This window comes from Alligator sinensis, unplaced genomic scaffold (genome assembly GCF_000455745.1).
Source record: "Alligator sinensis unplaced genomic scaffold, ASM45574v1 scaffold465_1, whole genome shotgun sequence".
Lineage (NCBI taxonomy): Eukaryota > Metazoa > Chordata > Crocodylia > Alligatoridae > Alligator > Alligator sinensis.
In genome coordinates this window covers 445,672-465,469 of record NW_005841979.1, presented here as the reverse complement: position 1 = coordinate 465,469, position 19,798 = coordinate 445,672, and the positions used below count along the sequence as shown (strand labels likewise).

At 38.6% G+C, this 19,798-nt stretch overlaps 1 protein-coding gene across 6 annotated transcripts in view; it reads right to left on the bottom strand.

Annotated features, from left to right (window-relative positions):
* The window catches only part of PPP1R12A (protein phosphatase 1 regulatory subunit 12A), a 198,276-nt gene that overhangs the window by 18,281 nt on the left and 160,197 nt on the right, over positions 1-19,798 (bottom strand). For 4 of the 6 annotated variants that reach the window (XM_025200923.1, XM_025200922.1, XM_006021108.3 and 1 more), the window contains 8 exons: positions 19,599-19,796; positions 18,947-19,121; positions 16,461-16,579; positions 14,593-14,658; positions 5,970-5,986; positions 3,448-3,589; positions 1,105-1,209; positions 113-160 (listed from right to left, as the gene is read on the bottom strand). In XM_025200923.1, coding sequence (XP_025056708.1) covers positions 113-160; positions 1,105-1,209; positions 3,448-3,589; positions 5,970-5,986; positions 14,593-14,658; positions 16,461-16,579; positions 18,947-19,121; positions 19,599-19,796 — 870 coding nt within the window. Of the gene's footprint in view, positions 1-112; positions 161-1,104; positions 1,210-3,447; positions 3,590-5,969; positions 5,987-14,433; positions 14,508-14,592; positions 14,659-16,460; positions 16,580-18,946; positions 19,122-19,598; positions 19,797-19,798 lie in introns of those variants that run through there. The other 2 variants (XM_025200925.1, XM_025200926.1) reach the window with 2 other exon arrangements.

The following is a 19,798-nucleotide window of genomic DNA, read 5'->3' as shown; positions in this document are numbered from 1 at the left end:
AATGACTTCACCTAACACTGATATCTGCCTCCCTCCTTCCCTCCACCTCTAGCTGAACAAGAAGCAGAACAAAATTAACTAAAATATGCAATAAAACATACTAAATACTTACCCTTCTCTCCATTTCCAAAAGTGACCTGTCAGCAAATCTTTCTTGCCTCTGAAAATAAAAAAGTAGTGGCTGTTTAGAAATGTAAACCTCTCCCCCACTAACATGGCGCTTTACTTATAATTTGGCATACCCTCATGCCGAGCCCCACACATGCCCAGAAGCAGCATCACATTAGTTCTACCCAACTCACCCAACATCTGTACAGATGGGGCGCTTTGGTAGGGCTTTTTTAGCACTTTCATCTAATAGCCGACTAAATCAGCCATTAGATAAAAGTGCCAAAATGTCCCGCTCAAACGCAGAAACTACACAGATGTTGGGCGAGCCGGGTCAAACTAATGCTCTGCCTCCTCCAGTAAAGTGTGTTTTGGTTATTTTTTTTCATGTCTGTCAGCAACATAAGTAACAGATGACATTTGTTTAGATGAAACAGAGGAGACAAAAAACCCTCGCTCCTCCCCTGCAAGACATTTTGGCTCTTTTTGGTCTTAACAATGAAAAAACTAAGTATTTAAGCAGAAGAGCAATAATGCATACTACCATTCAGTGTATAGATATATATGTCTGGAAATACCAGATATTAGCTATTTAGATATTTAAAACTCTCATTTTAGTTTAACAATGAACAAGCTTTCATTTCTAGCAGCAGCATTTTCTAAGTAATATCCACCAACAGAAATGTTTGAAAGAGAGTGTGCAGTACAGACATTCAGCCTGGAAGTGGCATGTTCCCCTTAGGAGAAACTGAATGAATGCTTGCACACTTGTAGTTCCTACTGGGAGACTGGTGATTCTCCCAATAAGAAATGTCATGCCTGTATGTGGCCACAGATTTCATATGATTGCCTAGTGCACCATTTACAGAACAGTTATCTGTATCTATTTAAAGCTACACTATTTGCTCCTTAACTACAAAAAAAGAACAAAAAAAAAAAATCTTAACCAAAAATATCTTTAGCCACACTATGCAACTTTATTTTGTTAGTACAAACCTGAGTGGCCTTTTCCAACTGTAGTTTAAGATCCGTCAACTCCATGTTGGTATCATGTAACTGTGCTTTCAGCTTTTCATTTTCAGCTACAATCTGTTCATAAAGCTAAGAGAAAACATTAACAAGTTTAACAAATGTGCATTCCTTTTGGCTACATCAAATAAATAATGTGCTATGCCAGAATCCTATATAGAAAAGAAACAAATTAATTCCCCAAGAAGTTACTCCTAAAATTCTATAACTGTTTTGACCCAACTTTGAGAAGCATACCTGTGTGACCAAATGGCTCTAAATATATGCACAAACAATACAATTTTGATTAGATGTTACATTTTAGAGCATTTTAAACTATTGGGTTAACCCTGAAATTATACAGGAAATTTCAACATGCTTCAAGAAAAAACGCAGGAAAATACCAGCTTTCAAGAGTAGAATTTTTACATTTCCTAAAAGAAGCAGCTTTTGACTTTTCCTGTGTTTCTGTGCATGCAAGTTATTTTTACTTCCATAGTACAGGAAATGTTAAGCATGTATGTTTTTGACAAACATACAGTTGGTCATTTTGAATCAAACAGCCTCTTTTTATTTTTAACCAATAAAACCTAGAGGGAGGGAGGTAGGTAGGTAGTAGGCCTGTGTGAAGTGGCCTATCTTTGATTTGGATCTGGCCGATTTGGAAGACAGTGACTCGATTCGGTGATTCAGATCACTGTCCCAAATTGATTTGGCTGAATTGGATTCGAAACATTCAGTGCTGATTCAGCCATAGACTATAATGGGGAAATCACTACAACACCTATAGTTGTGTCTGTTTTTTTTTGCAGAATTGGATGATAACAGCAGGGATTATAGCCCCTTCTGAGGGCATAAAGCCTGCTCAGTTTCAAGGAGCTAGGTGCAGGGGCTTCTGTGAAAGTGCACCTCAAGATTCTGAAACCAAAACTCATATCACTTGTGCGTGTTAAGGCAGAGCAGGATGAATGCAGAAGGGATGGTAGCCCCTTCTGAGGGCATGAAGCCTGCCAAGGTTGAAGTAGATAAGTGCACAGGCTTCTGTGAAAGTGCACCTCAAACTGTTGAAAGCAAAACTCACGTCACTCGTGTGTGTTAACTGGGTTTCTGGTTGTACCCGTGTTGGTCTAAGGAACAGGTAGACAATGTTCTTTGAGCAGATGTGATATCTTGTATTAGACCAACTGAATAGTTGGCGAAATATATCTTGGCACACTTTCACATTTAAAAATCAGGCTGAGGAAGCATCTGCAGTTGGTGTGTCCACTCTTCCTGGATGGAATGGATAATAAAGAAGCCAGAGGCTGAGCTGCAAGCAAGAAAGCCAGTCAGTGAAAATGTAAATTGAGGAATCAGGGAGTGAGAGAGAAGCTGAGAGGGAGGGAGGGAAGGGGGATGCAGCAGCGCAGGTAAAAGTGGAGAGGTACCTGGGGGGTCAGATGTCAGGCAGGTTATAGTGTGTCATAAATCCAATGTCTATATTGAGTCCATGAGTTTTTGTATCTAGATCAGTGGTTCTCCAAATTTATTTTTGCGGCTCACTTGAAAATTGCTGAGTTTCTTGGTGAACCACTTAATTTATTTTTTCTGGTGATGGAGGTCAAATGTAGGGCCAAGTACAGATATTCTTGATTGTTCTGCAACCTTTCTGCAAACCACCTGAATGGAGCTCATGGACCAGTGATGGTCCACGGACCACAGTTTGAGAACCTCCGATTTAGATCACTTCACACAGCCTTATATGTTGTTTCTACGTACCTCTCCTAGAGCACTGTAATTGGAAAAGATCATAGGTCACAGGCCAGCTACAGATGTCAGTATCTTCCCCCACTTCCCCCTCCCTCTTCTTCGTTTCTGTTTGCTGCAAGCCTGCCTTACGAATTAATTTGGAGATTTCAATTCGATTTGGACCTTTTAATGGGCATCTCGATTCGATTTGGATTTGGAGATCTGGCTGTCGAATCGAATCAGTGACTGAAGCTTCACACACCCCTAGCAGGTAGGCAGGATGTGTATGGACGTGTACACCAATAAGTTTCCATAAGTACCCAGGAATACTAATAGCACCGGTAGCCACAAAGAAATATTACGGTTCTCTTGCTCACCCTGGGGGGTTGCCAAAACCAGGAAATATTCTGTTCCTAGAGGGTGGCCTGATTCTTTCCCCTTTGTCTTCGTCCTTTTAACCCGGGTAAGTTAATAAGGGTGAACACTGATGGCGAGGCAGGATTTGAGACTTAACTCAAGTAATAAATCATAGCAGGGCAGAATTTTTAACAGATGACAACAAATATAGTTTTATTTTAATATCAAAATTATTGGGTCAGTTACCTTTTTAAAATCAGGTGCATCTTCTTTCTCTAGCCTACTACAGTATGGTTTTCGGTCTTCAAGGTAACTCTGTGACCCAGAACGTGACTGCACTGAATCATAACGGTCACTTGAAGATGTACTGATAGATCCCGTATCATATCTTAAAAAAAAAAAAAAAAGGGTTAAAGTTTTCCATGTTGAACCTCCATGCATGCCATTACTCACCTAGTTCAGGCACATAAAAAATTGTATTTTCAACTTTGAAACAAGAATGTACAAATGCCTCTTATCATTGTGTAATATAATCAAACCATTTTTTTCTATTCTCTTTTTAACCTGGTGCAAACTAAGGTGTCTAAGTTTTTTCATCTATTCAGTACTTCAAGTTTTATTCTGTATGTAAAATATGTTTTCTGACTGCAAAGTATGACATATATATATATATATATATATATATATATATATATATGAATTATACCAAGAAATCATTTCAATTCAAATACACTCATTCAATACATTTCTGTACCTCTTTGAAGTTCTCCTTTTAAGAATTCTTAAAGTACTGAAGCCAGGTACTTCAACGCTTCAAATGAATGAGTAAAGAACATCTAGCTAGTTTCCAGTATTTATTGCTTTTACATTTCAGGTCCCTTCACATTTAAAAGTGACACTCAACATACACTGTACTCAACATCAAGCTAGCTATTAAGAGCTTAGGAAACTGTAGCCTGCCTAAAGCAAAATATGTGCAAACACTCGCACCGAAGATAGGGCAGGGTGGCACCTTAGGAAACTAATAGATGGTTCATTTATGGTGTGATTAATGTGTTTATCACACTGTAAATATGCAAATGGACAAATTAAACCAACTTATGACATCATAAAATGGCAAACTAACCATGAAAACAATTCACAAGATGTGGAATAACTTTATGGCTTGGTTGTATGGCACTATAAATTGAATGTGGTGCATGGCCCTGAGCTGGGGTTGCCCCATCCTGATACTGACAAATCAACCATTTATCAGCATATGGATGGACAAGCCCTGGATTTAGAACCAGGCAGCGAGCCCAGGAGCTCCTCATGATCCAGGACTTCAAGAGAGCCTTGCCCTGCCACTCAAGCAAACCTGCCAGGTCAAGGAGAGTCCTACCCTTAGAACTGGGCAAGAGGTATCTCTGGGTCTCTGTTTTGGACCTAGAGCTGTCCCCTGCCCAATCTCAGGGACTAGCCGTAGGGCATCTATGTCCCATATCTGGGAGCCCCTGCCCAATGCTGATGATCATTGATTGTCAGGATCAGCAGAAGACAGCCCTGGCAGCCATGCACCTGGGATGTGGCAAATTTTATGCCCCATTCCCATGGTTGCACAACTTACCATGTGTATTTGCCATGTCAGGTTGTGTGACATGGGGAGGGGGCATAGCATTCCACAGACCCCAAATGCATGATTGCCTTCATGTCTGCCAACAACCTTAGAGACTAACTGGCTCAGAAAGACATGTACTTTCTTAGACAGCAGTATCTGATGAAGTAGGGTGCTGCTTAAGAAAACTCATGTTTCTCTGAACCAGTTAGTTCTTCTGCCTGACTTTGGACTAGCATGGCTAACTGCCTTTAAGTGCTCATATTGTTATTTAAGAAACTGTAGAGAGGTAATTTAATACTATGGGAAAAAAAAAATCTAGAAATGCAAAAATCTAGAAATTGTTTGGGCAAGAATTTGTCTTCTTTTTAAAGGCAGATTCCAATCTCCAGCTTGAAGATATGATATTAGTGGGAGAAAGAAATAGGAAAGATGGAACTAGGGAGCCTAGACTAACCAGCCATCATTTAAAGAAACAAAAAATATTAATTTATTTTTATATTGCTTATATGGGTTCCATTTGCTTCACTTCACTGATGCAAGAAAGGAATCACTCCTAGGACTCTCCTCTGCCATCATGCTTCATGTTGACAGAAGAGAATTTTGACTGGAAAAAAAACAAATCTAAATCTCAGCATTTAGAATAAATGCATTTGATGTAGCTAAAAAAATTAGTTAAAATTTTCCTAAGTGACTGACACTTCTGGAGTTTCACATTAGGAAACTTCAATTGAGCCTGATTTCCTGAGCACCGAGGCCTCTTTCTGGTAGTCCAAAAGGTTATCTGAGAACTTCAGCATTCAGAACCACTTGTCATTTATAGTGGCTTTATACTGTACATTTTGTAGCACACTGACTGTATCACTTATGTTATTCAAAATACCTAGAACATTTTAGGTGTCCTACAACTAATTAACTCAATAAATAAGGTTATAACTTTGAAAGTATTTGTAAATCAGTTCCAACTGCATGCAAAAAATTAAATATCCCTTCTGGAGCTCTCTGACTACCTCATCTCAATGTATAAAAGACATACTAAATCTTTATATAGTACTGACATAATTAGAGGTGAGCCTAGCCTAATATTGGAATCAAAGTGGGTTTTTTCCCATTAAAATACATGAATCAAGAGGGTAATATTTTTAAAAATATTTTGTTAAAGAAGTCAACATACCTTGAAAGGCTATCACTCTGGGGAGACAAAACAAACAAACAAAACCTCATTAGAGTAGGTCAGTATTTGTACTTTCATTAAATATACATTTTAACAATCTACCAACAGATGAAGCACAGCAGAGTTATGTTAAAGTGCAGGAAAAATCTGGATGCTATTCAACCATGCATTACTGGAACACCACGTAGAGTTTCAATTTTGTTATGGCTATTATAAAAAGGAAATATGGGCTGGAGAATATTTGCCAGAAAAATGAGTTGCAAAGAAATCCATGCAAACTCAAAGTGTTTGGAATTTAACATTTTTCAAGCATGAGAATAGTTTCACAAGTGCATACACTGCCCCTGTTTCTCTACCTGTTATTAAAGGCAAAAGGATTATTCCCCATATTCCCTTTGCCTCTCCTTTTTAATTGAAGAATATTTTAAGAGCTCAGCTGGGTCATTACCACAATCCTACACAGTATTCAAACAAAAGCTAAAAAAGAAAAAAGTACCTATTTCCATTTAAATAGGACCAGACTGGATGGGGAATGAGTCGTTGACCCAACAATATAACACAACAGTATTGCTGTATATAGCCCCTACATTTAATATCACAATCAAGAAGCAGTTAATAACACATGCTAATTTATAGCAGAATTTATAGACAAAAGTAAGACTCAACTTGGAGTCAGGAACCATGTTTAACCAAAAATGATTATACAGTTGTAAGAATGAAATGAGGAAATGCACTTTCACATTACAATTACTTGCAACTCCCCTACATTCTCCTTTTGAATAAACAATATCTAGGGACCTACCAATCGCAGCAGAAGTGCATTGTGCAGCAGCTCCTTTAGTCTTGTTCATTTTGCCACATGCCCTGCCCCGATTTGGCAGAGGAGCCCCAGTGGTTGTGCTACTTACTGATCAGGCAGGAGGCAAAAACCATGGTTTTAAATATGCTGTGATTTGTCTCCTGCCACTGAGTAACTGCGGGACCCCAGCCGCCCCACCACTCACTGCTAATTGGCCAGGAGACAAAACTACGGCATACTGGAAACTGCAGTTATTGCCTGCTGGCCAATCAGCAGGAAGCAGCAGGGCTGCTGGGGCCACTCCACCAATCAGGAACAGGGGGGAGGGATGGCGGCAAAACAAGCGAGATTAAAGTAGCCACTGTGCAGCACACTTCCACTGTGATTTTGTTAAGTCCCTAACAATATCACTGCACTCTTCATGAAGGCAAGCTCTTTGGAGGGACCAATAACACCACCTACAGAATCTCCAGTAACATGAGAAGTAGATTCTTGATTGTGCAACTCCCCCCGTCCTGCTCTTTCACTTCTAAGCTACTGCACCTTTCCTGCAGTCCAACAAAAAAACAACCCAAGAAACAACTCTGCAGTGAAGAGGAGAACAGCATCATTTTTATTAACATCAGTATTTTTTTCAGGTGCTCACTTTCAAAATGTTTCCATTTCAACTCCAAAATGTTCTGCATTTAAGAACAATATTTCTGAAAGAGGATGCAACAAACATTGGCATATTCTAGATTAGAAGCAAGAGGATCCTTGGAAGAATCATCTGCATTATTCCAAAAAAAGTACTGCATAACATTAATTTTGGCAAGACCCTTCCAACATATCCCTGTACATAAAAATCACAAGACTACTTGAATTCTAATATTTATTAATTTTACGTGTGTTTCTAACACATTCACAGAGATAAATGCACATTGGTGCCCAGTGTTCCCCTATATATTTTCCATTTTTTGTGAATTGTTCAACATCTTTTCATTTATGCACGTAATAGTAATCCTTACCTTCCAATGTTTCAGGCACACTCTAGAGCAGTGATTCTCAACCAGACTGTCACTACATGATGGGGTGCTGTGAGATCCTTTAAAGGTGCCGTGAGGTGCTCTAATATTAAGTACTATTAGGTGTGCAAACACCTATGCCTGAGTCGCAAGATAAGCCTAGAGATTTTTAAATAGGACTCCGTGGTGTAAAAATCATTCTGACCTGCTATGGTCTTTGAGTTGTTTGCAACAAAAGAACTGCTGTATTATTTTTACAGCAATTTCTTTTAAAAAAGAAAGAAAGGTAAAAACTGGAATTTTCCAAGCGATGCCTCGAGCTTAAAGAAGTTGAGAACCACTGCTCTAAAAGGCTATATAAAAAAATACAAAAAAACTGCAAACTCTGAGTACATTTATCAAGCTTCACCACAGTCATTAAACATACTTTAAAAAACTCCTATTAGAACAGTCACCAGTAAAGAAAACAAAATGTGGACACAGGGTACATTTAGTACAATGAGTCACTGCTATTATTGAATGGTGTTTTGTAAAACTGCCACAAAGTAGATACCTTAAAAGCTGGAAAGCAAGTATAAAATCGAGATCACTTATGCCAATCTTTGGTGGCTGCCCATATAAAATTTAGAGATCCAATGACATTTGCTATCCTAATACTGCTGACCTCAAGCTTTCAAAAATCCTGACTCAGATCCCCAAGAACATTCCATTCTATTTTGGTTGCTATATTTCATCCATTACTGTGGTATTGGCCTAAAACTCACATATTCTTAAAAGAAATTACATCTGATTCTTTCTGATTTTTCAGCCTTTTCACAATACCCTAGCATCCAATTTTCCAATCTGGATGTGAAAAACTCAGCATTAAATGCATACAAAATACATGAGGCAAAGGGGCCCAACACACCTTTGTCTGCTGGGTAGACATGATGCCTTTTTTTGATTCCTGACTTAAGTTGGGAAAGCTGATATTCCTCCTTTCTTCACCTGAGCCCTCTCTTATCTGTCACTCAAGCTCAACCACTCTTTATCATGCTTGGTCTTGCAGTCATTTGCCTTCCTCTACCGATCACAAAAATCGGTATCTGTCCTTCCATATTTTGTTTCATTTTGTGTCCACCATCTTCCTATGCCGCATGATGAAATGAGTATCCAGTGTAGGTAAGAGCAGGCTTAGAGAAACATCAGCGACCTTCAAGCCTGGCTGCAGCTCCTATCATGAGTGTGGCCATTATGAATAAGAGCAAAAGCCTGGGAAGTCAAATCTTTTGAAATGAAGATTTAACATCAGACTCTTAATATCGTCATGAAAGCTGGCAACTCTTACACCTTCAGCCTATTTCAGGTGCCCTGGCCAACATCCAACTTCTAACAGTTTCTACATTCGCAAACTTATGTAAAACGTATTTTTGCTGAAGACCAAAGATTTACCCCTAAAGTGCTTTAGAAAGCAGTAAGAGCTGATGAATTCCAATCTATACACCAAATTAAATTCTAAAGTACAATCTAGTTAGTGAAAGGGCACAGAACAGGTTAAGTCTCAAAGACTACTTGACTACAACAAACCCTGCACTTGGGCAGGAAAGACTGCTGGGATCAGATGACCCCAGCAAGATGTGCATCAAGACATTTTTTTGAAGATTGCCAGGTTGGACAACTGTACCACCTCTGGCGGGGAGCCTGTTCCACACCCTTGGCACTAAACTTGTAAAGAAGTTTTTCCTTATGTCTAGCCTGAAGCAATCCTCAATCAGGCCCATTGTGCCCATTATTTCTCGTCTTCCCCTGGGGAGCCTTGGTGAACAGATGCTCGCACAGGCTCTGATGTATGCCACCTTGTAGGTTGCCACCTAGTCCCCTCTGAGTCCCCTCTCCTTGTATGACCTGGTCTCTAGACATCTAAAATCATGAGCAGGGATCCTGGTTTTCCTGGATAAAAAAAAAAAAAAAAAAAAAAATCACAAATTCTCTGATTAAAAATTGCAAGTTCTCTCATGAGCATAGCCTTCCTTTGGACTCTCTTGAGCTTCTCCACATCCTTCTTGAAGTGCGGTGCTCAGAACTGGGTGCATAACTCCAGCTGCAGGTCTCACCAAGGCCAAGTAGAGAGGGAGGACGACATCCTTAGCCTTGCTCGAGATGTCTTGGTAGATGCATGCCAGTGTTTGATTAGCTCTGCCAGCTACAGCATCGCATTGGTGGCTCATGTTCATTTTGTTGTCCATCCGATGACCTGTAAAGTCCCTTCCAGCTCCTAACAACTATGAAACTATGAAACCAGGAGATCAGTAATGCAAATGCTTCTACATACAGCAAGCCAACAACTAACTGCATATCTGGTAATAACGTGAGCTGTTCCAACACCCTAGTATTCACATTCAAAAACGTTTTATAAAAAAAGAAATTTAACTACAAGTTACTTCAACAGTTAAGCTGCCACCTTCTTTGCTGAAGTATATCCTGTTTGTAAACTGCTGTCAGCATTGTGACAAATAATCAATTTGAATAAGACTCTGCAACCTTTTAAAAAATTTTGCTCAGTTGGCATTGAGACAAAATCGGATCCAATTTACCAATATATAAAATGTTTCCCTATTTTTAGCAATGCCTGACTTCTAGTAACTCTGTTCCCCAATACCTTTGCCTTCCCATACGCAGAATTTAGATATCACACAAGGGTTCCCAGAACCTGATATTTACAATACTGGGAGTCATTAGTAATAGTATCTGCATTTTCCAAGCACAAGGCTCCACAGTGGAATGTATTTATCGGTAATACAATTCACCCTCAAGCTGACACTAGAAAGGAACGCCGTTCTGGAAAGGAGTGCCAAAGGGAGGGAACTGTACTGGTAAAATGTGATTTAAAAATAAGGTTTCACTAAAACATCTTTAATTTCTTAAGCTAAAAGATGGCAAAGTAATCTACAGACATGATTTTTCCTTTTATCTCCTCTTTCCCAAAGCTTCTATTCATCAATTTATTTCTTGCATGTGAGTCTAAATTTTTATCCTTCTTACTGAAGCACAAACTTTTTATAAGAATGGCAGTTTGAATTTATATGTTCCATTGGGAAATCTCCGATTCTGGCACCAAGGAGCTTAAGTAAAATTATATTACAAAGACCTTCAAATTAGTAACTGTTGATGACATTTCTCTTTTCTTGAAAATTATGGATGACTGATCAGCTAACAAGTGGCAATGCAATTCTGTACATGGAACATCAAAGTACAGATTGATGACTTGTTCTAAACAATTTATTTCAAAAGACCTCTGACTCTGCATAAATTAACATGTTTTTCAGGTTCCTCTCAGATTTCAGGCCAGAGATTTTTGTCTGAAGTCTTTTAATTTTTTGTAGCATCTCCAAGACTTGTTCTCGACCTCTTCACTTTTGTTTAAATTCTTGAATAGCCGCCAAAGCTCTTAGAAGTTTATAGCTACCATCTTCCACTCTGGCTTATAACTTCATCAAGCAATGAAAGCTACAGCAGCACCACATAAGGGAGTAACAGAGAACTTCAGTATTTTAATTTTGTTCAGAAGGCCAAAATCATTACCAAGTAAAAAACTATGACTATTTTTGTAGTCACGATATAAATTTTAAAGTCAGCCACATGCATTCTTATTTACTACAAAACTTATTATATTTCCAGTTAGGAGAGAAAAGGGGTGCACAAACATGTAAAATACCAGTTTTGCCTTTACTAATTTTCATAGGCAAGAGAGGCTAAAGTTTTTGGGTTTTTTTCCTGGGATGGCAGATTTTCATAATTGTCCACTGGTGCCCAAAATACTTCACTGACTCTGTTATACTATATAATAAGCTTGAGTAAATTTCTACAACATTTACAGGTACTGCAGAGTTCTGGCTGCAGCAGACTGGAAATTCTACAGCAGCTTTAATTATATTTGAGAAAACAGGGGTTTTTATTAAGTCTCTGTATTTATATTAAAAGCCAATTTGTGGCATCACATGACATCACTGGAGAAGATGGCTGCCTGAAGCTACAATTCCATTGGAAAGATGACAATTCACAAACATCATGGACCCCTAAACCCTTGAAAATCCCATGTGCCCTCCCTGCACTCCCCCGCTCCACCTGGTACTTCAAATCATCTGACCGGGGCTTCCAGCCGCAGGAGTGCATGGTGTTCTCCCCCTGCTGGGAACACGACCACAGCTGGAAGGGTGTCCTAGCCTCTAGAGCACACGGGAGTCCTGATAAGTTTCTGTGTGCTCCAGAGGCCAGGCACTGGTCATGCATTCAATTAATGGTATGATAAGAACCAGCCACAAAGCTATTATGCATAGTGTGTGTAATAGTTTTATGGCATACTCCTCATTTTATCACACTATTTATTGATCAAACATGTGACAGGTCACTAGTTAAGATGTGATTAACTAGTTAAATCAGTCACGTCTTAAGTGTAACATTTGCCAGGGACCTTAACCTCAGGAACCTGAGCTTGAAAATTCTTTCCAAAGGCACAGTTGGATAAAATCAAAGCACAGGTAAAAGATATTGGTCACAGACCTGGATATAAAAGGTGGAGAGAAACCTGCAATCAGCAGTAAGTCATCAAAATATGATTAAGATGACTGAAAGAAAAGGAGCTTGCAGAGAGAATTCTGATTATAGAAAATCATGCATAAAGACAGCAAAAAAAAAAAAAATTAAAATAGAAGGACTCCCAGAAGGTGTAGAGAAGGGAGATCCAGAAGAATATTTAAAGCAGGTATTCCACTCTTTTCTATGGCTGAAAACAGAGGCATCAGTCCTTTTATAGACAGACCACACAAAGCACTCTACACTCTCCCCAATTTGTACCAAGAGACAGTGAGAAACAACACCATAATACCGAACAGCAAACTGTTAAGCCTATAAAAAAAGAAAATACCAAAGTACAAGGACAGGGAGACCTCACAAAACCTAGAGTATTCAGGAAGATTTGAGTGGGATTGAATTGAAGGGCAAAGGAAAAAAAAGTGGAAGGGGAATATCACAAGGGGAAACAAAAGCAACATTGGGAACCAAAATAATTAGGGAAATGGGAAAGTAAAGACAGTTTTTGGCTAAAAGCAAAGGACAAGGTGGTGGGGAAGGATAGTGCAAAATGGAAAGAGACGGGGGGAGACCTGAAACATGGCTCTGTACAACTCCCTCCAGAGAACAGTATCTGACAACCTATAGTGTCATTGCAGGTAGGTTAAGTAGACCAAACAATCTAGATACGCTTTATTTCTTATTTTCCAATATTATAAACAGGTGAAGGCAGTCCTAGCATGTACATTATTCACCAGCCAGCAAGCTACTATCTCTAGCCAGATTATTTAAACATTAACATATATACAGTTTATACTAATAGTACAGATTATAAGAATTGCTGTATATTATTATAAAGCCGAACTTGAAGCCAATCCATCACTTTAAGCAGCAGCAGTTCAGTTTATCCTTTACAGTGTAAAAGTAAAGTTTTTCATAATATGGCTTAGGGGGAAGTATGCAACTGAACCTAAAAATTCCTGTATGAAACCCCCCAAGTTAGCAATACTATCTACTCACTGTCCGTCCCCCCCATCTAACCTATATTTTTTAAATCTTCTTTACAAAATATTTTCCTGACCATACTCAAAATGTTTTGTTTTAGACCCACCTTCACCATTTTGTGCTTTATTTATCATCATACTATTCAGCCTTACATTGGTTCATTTCCTTTGAAACGAACATTCTACCAGAAGGCTTCCACTAGACAAAATGTGGAAGGGATAAGTAATGCCCAATGTGGCAACATGAGAGAATGATTAAAAACCTGAGGGGAATATAGAATCTGTACTGGAAACAGATGAAGGGAAAAAGGAAATATAAACACATAGGCACACTAACCATACAGGGAAAATACAAAAACAAACAGAAAGAGGGAAGAATGAATCAGCTAACCAAACTGGTTGAGGAATGAGTAAAAGAGGCTTTTACAAAAATAACAAGAAAGAAAAAATCATTCTGAAGGAGCCCTCTTCAATGCATTACCTTCAATGTTTAGGGCAACAAAATTGTATTACTTAGTTTAAAGATACAGCCCAGCCTCCTCCCAACCTGACATTTTTATCAAGAATATCAAAGCTCCTCCATACTGCAACAAGCTCATTACATTGTTTACAAAACACTTTCCTGAAGACTAGTAACCCTGTCCTAACATATGCCAGTAAAGCTTATCTAGCATGAAACGTTCAATTAGATTGTGATCTCCAGTTCTAAGCTTCTCTATGAAGTTACCAACTGAATTATTAGTAGCGGCTGTTTTATGTATTCGTCAAGAAAAGTGCATAGGACTCAAAGTTAGTGCACATTAGTCACAGCACGTCATTTCACTGAGAAAAAACAGAATAGATAAAGCTGAGGATATGTACAAAGCAGAAGTAAAGAATTCCTTCAGATAAACTCTGTAAGTGTCACCGGCCTAAGTTTCAGCTAGAAATTACATCACGTACTAAAGTCGCTATAGATAAACCTAGAGAGAATGAGAGGTAATACTGTACTCAACAAACAACCACTATTAAAAATTATTAACAGTTATCATAAAAGCCTGCAGTTCATTTACATGGTATAAGACATCTTTCACACAAGAAACTGCAAAGGAACTGGTACTGAAACATACCAGCAAGCCATGACTCAAAGTACTCATAAGTAGTATATATACCCCACAAGATGTGTTCTTATAACCGAATCTAACTGCAATGAAAGAAAGAAAGTTTTAACATCATATTCAATTGTAATCTCTTAAACCAGTTTCTATTTATTAATTCTAAACAAATACCTGAGTTTCTCTCTTATTTGTTCCCTCTTCTGAATCAGACTGGTGCTCCTGTTCATTTTCATCGCTCTGAAATCAAGGAAGAGATCAAAAATATTTTGGAATGCTGCTGAAAACTTTAAAGCATTTTATACTTGTATATCTGGGGTCAGTCTATTTGCCTTAATGTTTGCATAAAAGCAACAGAAGGACATATGATTAAAATTCCTCAAGAATTTCACATGAAGTAAAGGGGAAATTCAAAAAGCCAATTAAACTGAAGGGCAGAAGCATTTAAAAACCAGAAGCAAATGTAAAGGGAAGAAATGGGATAAATACATTTGGTAAAATACAATCCTTCCTTTTACAAACAAAATTTAAGTCACAGGGAGGGGGGGGAAGGATAGTAAAGAGTTAATTCTGTTCAAATTTAATTGTAAATACGTAGCATTTTGTAGAGTTCAGGGTGAGTTCCGTTTTCACACATTAACTGTAGGCAGATTTTTATCTTTATTAAGATTTTTATCTTATTACATACTTATTCAAATGAATATGAAAGATTCTGAAGTTATTTAATGGTTTAAATATCAGTCTAAAATGACAGCTTCAGAAGAGTTAATGTAATAAATCAACATGGAACAATATCAGGGTTTTTATTAATTCTTCCTGCTCTCAGTGTAAAAAGTTTTTTTTAAGTACAATCCAAACATGTTCATATAGGGATGCAGGGGATTTGTTTTGAGATCTAAAGCAGGAAATTTAAGACAATGAGCCTATGACACTTTTGAGGCATTTGTGCAAACACTTGTGCCGCAACGCCAAGTGCTTTTAAAAGTGCCCAGTGCTGTGGCCCATGCATTTTTATAAATGGCAAAATGTGTGTCAGCACTGAGAAAATAGTTGCAGTGCACTTTTGAACTAAAACCCAAAGGTGTTTTAGTTCAAAAGCCTGCTGCCGCCATTTCTCAGGGTTGATGCACATTTCGCCATTTACACAAATGCATGCGATGCAGTGCCCAGCGTATCAGCTTGCATACCCCACAGACTCAATTAATCTCCGGTGCGTTGGAGCAGACAAATGTATGTGTATAAATGCCCCTGAATTCTACCTTGGTAACATACTATTTATTAGTAATTATTTATATTCTAGAACCGCTTGATTGAATTAACCCATTATGCCAGCATTGCACAAAACCAAGAGATATTGTATTTATTTCACTTTTACCTAGTAAATCACAGACAGATTCTACACTAGGAACATCCCAATTTACAAAATGGTTATTAAATAAGGGGGCTGGATTAAACTGTCTCCGTCTATTTCTACCACTCATCCCATGACTTCGTTTTCTTGAATCTCTTATAAAAGATAGCCAAAGGCTCCCTTAAAAGCCCCCATACTGAGGTGAAGCAGTTTTCCTTAACTGATTATTTAATGACATGTTCAGAGTTGTAGCAGATTAAAAAGATGCAATTTTCCCTAAACTATGCTGATTCTGGTTTGTACCCATCACATGATGATAATTTAAGGTTTTATATTTCTTTATAATATAGTTTCAAATCAATTTACCTAGCTGGTCTTACACCAGCACATAACTTTTTAAAGAAGAAATTAAAAGTTTTGGCATAGGTAATCCATCCCATGATGATGTCCTTCCTGATTTTTCTATGAAGAATCATAATAAAGCATACTGCTCTACATCGCTCCCTATTCTAATGCTTTCAAATGCATCAGGATAATCATGCATTGGAGAGAAAGATTCCTTTCCGACCCTTGTAAGTGACTGGCAAAAACTCTGAAACACCAGATTTTATTCTAATGCAATTTAATGTAGTTTCTATATTGTTTGTATAATACAGGTATAAGTTAAAAGTTTGGGCACTTTCTTTCTTACATCTTGAGTCCAAAAGGGAACTCCGGTAGACCTTCGTTTTTCTCTCGGCCGTCGCCTGTCTCTTATTGATTTAGTCTGTGATTTATCTTCTTCCTTTTCTTCTTCTTTCTTCCCTCCTTCTGTTAAGAACAACACTTTTTAAGTACAGTATAGAAATCATCCAATCTTCAGAAACCCTAAATCAGCATCTGACAAGATATGGAAGATTAATATTTTGGCCATTTTAAGACTACTTGTATAACTCAGCTTACAACACGGGTTCATAAAACATTATTCTATATACCACTTGATTGGCATAATAAACGTTTTGTAGTTACCAATTGCTGTCACACATCTTACATCAGTCATCTAAAGCAAAATATTTCAGTATAAAGAAATATTCTGAGGCTGATCTCAGAATTAAACCTTGAATTTTGTATAACTTGTTATCACAATGAATAACAAGCGATAAAAACAAAACAACCCTCTCTCTCTTGCTCAGTTTCCTCCATTAATAATATCCTCCATAGCAATCCTGTGGGGTTTTTTTTTCCTTATTCATATAAGGAATTTATTTTATTAATTCAGCATTTGCTTTGATGCAACCTCTTGGGTGTTAAGGCTGACCGCCCACCTCCTCCTACCCTCCAAAAGCTTTCACATAGTTTGGATATTAAAGCAAGCACTGTGCAGGGTTGTACTAGCATAGGACAATCACCTGCTATCAAAAATGTTTACTAGTCTGCTACCCTTTTTATCAACACATTCAAAGGCAGACACTGTAACAAACCCTACACTAACTTGTTTATTTCTGTTATCACAATCTTCAGGCCTAAAAACTTGAAGCAAAAATTAGACAGAAAAAGATGGGAATATTCATGGAGAAAGCACATTTATGAAATTAGGTATTGGATTTTAAATACCTTAAATAATTTTTCTCCCACTAAAAACTCATTCATACAGTACCTATACTGCGCTTACATATGAGAATATTCTTATTTCAGTATAGAAAGGGTACCAAGAATAGGACTATATAACTGTGGAAACCCAAACCAAATCCAGAACTGCTTCATAACAGAGGGAAACAACATCCAGGATACTGCTAGTCACCTCCTGAAAGCTACTACAAGTAACAGCTTTAGAAAATATTGATCCTTGAGAGTTCATGATTATTTCAAAGTTTACAGCTGAGTAAAACCAACAGATCATCTACTCTGACCTATATACCACAAATATATATTCCTATTCATATTCATCCAGCTTCCCCTATATTAACGCCAATAATTTAGGTTAAAGGATTTCAGTCCTCAGGAAACTAATGTGCTGCATCTCAGAGACAGAAAGGAAACTGCCATGAATGTCCAAAATCCTGGTGGCAGGGAACTGGCTGGGTAAACATCCAGAGAATCCTAGCAGATGACTCATACACTGTAGCAGAGCTCCCAGGCTGAATGTAGCTTCGGAGTAGTTAACTCATGGTCTGTGGGCTCCTGTTGCCTTTACTGCCTTGGTACCCTGTGCTTAACCCCACTGCCTGCTCCTGCTGCCATCAGTACCTCCCCAACTCCATTCTGCTGGGCTCCCCTCCTTTCTCCAGCTTTTGCTTCCTGCTGCTGCCCTCTGGCTGCTCACAAGTTGGACAGCCCTGCTCTACAGGGAGGCAGAAACCCTCAAGATCACCATCAACCTGACTGGGAGGGAATTCTTTCCCAATCCCATATCTGGCAATCAGTCAATTTGATCCTTAACGTAAGAAAAGACACCAGAAAAGCACATAAAAGGATCCTCTTTCACTGCAGAGCATCTGCCCATTCTAGTGGTACATACTAACCTGCATCTCACCCTGATGCTTTGGAAACTAACAAAATTCCCAAATACAACAGGCCAATCATGCATTGGAGAAAAATTCCCTCCCGACTTTTCCAGGTAACTGGCAAAATCTCTGAAACACTGGATTTGATTATAACAAGTGTCTTAATGCAACTCTACAAGTGTTACAAGCACACCAAGGGCAAAACAGAATTCCCTTTAACTCTTTGTGGCTCTGGAAGGGACAGGATGAATAGATTTGAATTCCAAAGTCAAAATAGACATTACCATCCAACACTGATCCACCCCTCCCCACAAAAAAGATGACAGAATTTTTCCCAGAAGCTGGATTAAGTGGCAGTAGGTACCTTACCTCACAGCTCACGTTACATAGGACAGTGGCTTTCAAACTGTGTTCTGTGAAACCCTGGGGTTCAGCACCGGTCATCAGGGGTTCCCATTAGGATTGGGGGTAATGGCAGCTACCACTGTCATGCTAGGTCACCTGGCTTCATGTCAGCTCTCTCAGGCTGTGGAGCCAGGTGTAGGGGTTCCACAGCAGAAGAGGCGATATGAAAGGGTTCTATGATTTTAGGACGTTTGAAAACCACTAATGCAGGACATATTACCTTCTTTAGAGAGACACGTGGCCCTTTGGTAATTATAGGGAAGAGAGTCAAAACATATAGCAGACCTACCTCTCTCATTTTCCTTTGTTCCGCTTCTGGAATAGGCAGAAGTTATACCTATAAGGCTGTTTGGTCTGTTTAGTTGGCTTGAAGTAGAAAGAGAGCTAGTGGATGTGGAAAGTGAAGAGGTGGATGACGAAGTAGTTGAAGCTGTAGTTGAAGTTGGTCTATAGCGATGATAGGGCTGTTCGGCAGAAAAAAAATCAGTATCAATTACCAGAGATTAAAGGACATTAATGAAAACAGCCATGATATTAAGACATTGACATAAAAGACTTATATCATATACTTTAATGCTATCATAGAGTACCTGTACACGAGCAGGAAGACTGCTCTGAGGTACTGTAATTACAGTGCATAGGAGCAGACTCAATTAATCGAGTCTGCTGGATTGTGGTAATTATCAGGCTTCAGCCAGCCTCCATGTCTTCTGTATTAGCATCCCTGTGCTTCAAAATGGCAGTGGGGGGGCTTTATTTAAAGTGTGTCCAACACTGCCATTTTGAAGCATGGGGATGCTGATACACAAGACGCTCCAGGCACTTTAATTAGAGTGGCTCTTAGAGACTCTCTAATTAAAGTCCGCCCCCCAACAAGCACAGATAAAAATGCCCATATGTTAAGATGAATATCAAATTCATTAACTAAAAAAGTGCGATACCTCTTCAATAGTTCTGGAATATCTTTGTCTATAATCATCATCTTTAGTTTCTGATTCCTTCTTGTCCTCCTGCTTTTCTTTATCTTGTTTTTCTTTCTCCTCCTTCTCTTTTTCTTCATTTTCCTGTTCTCTGGTTCGTGTAGGACGACTTCTTCCTATAGTTTTTTCAGCTTCTTGAAGATCAGTTAATGTTACACCCT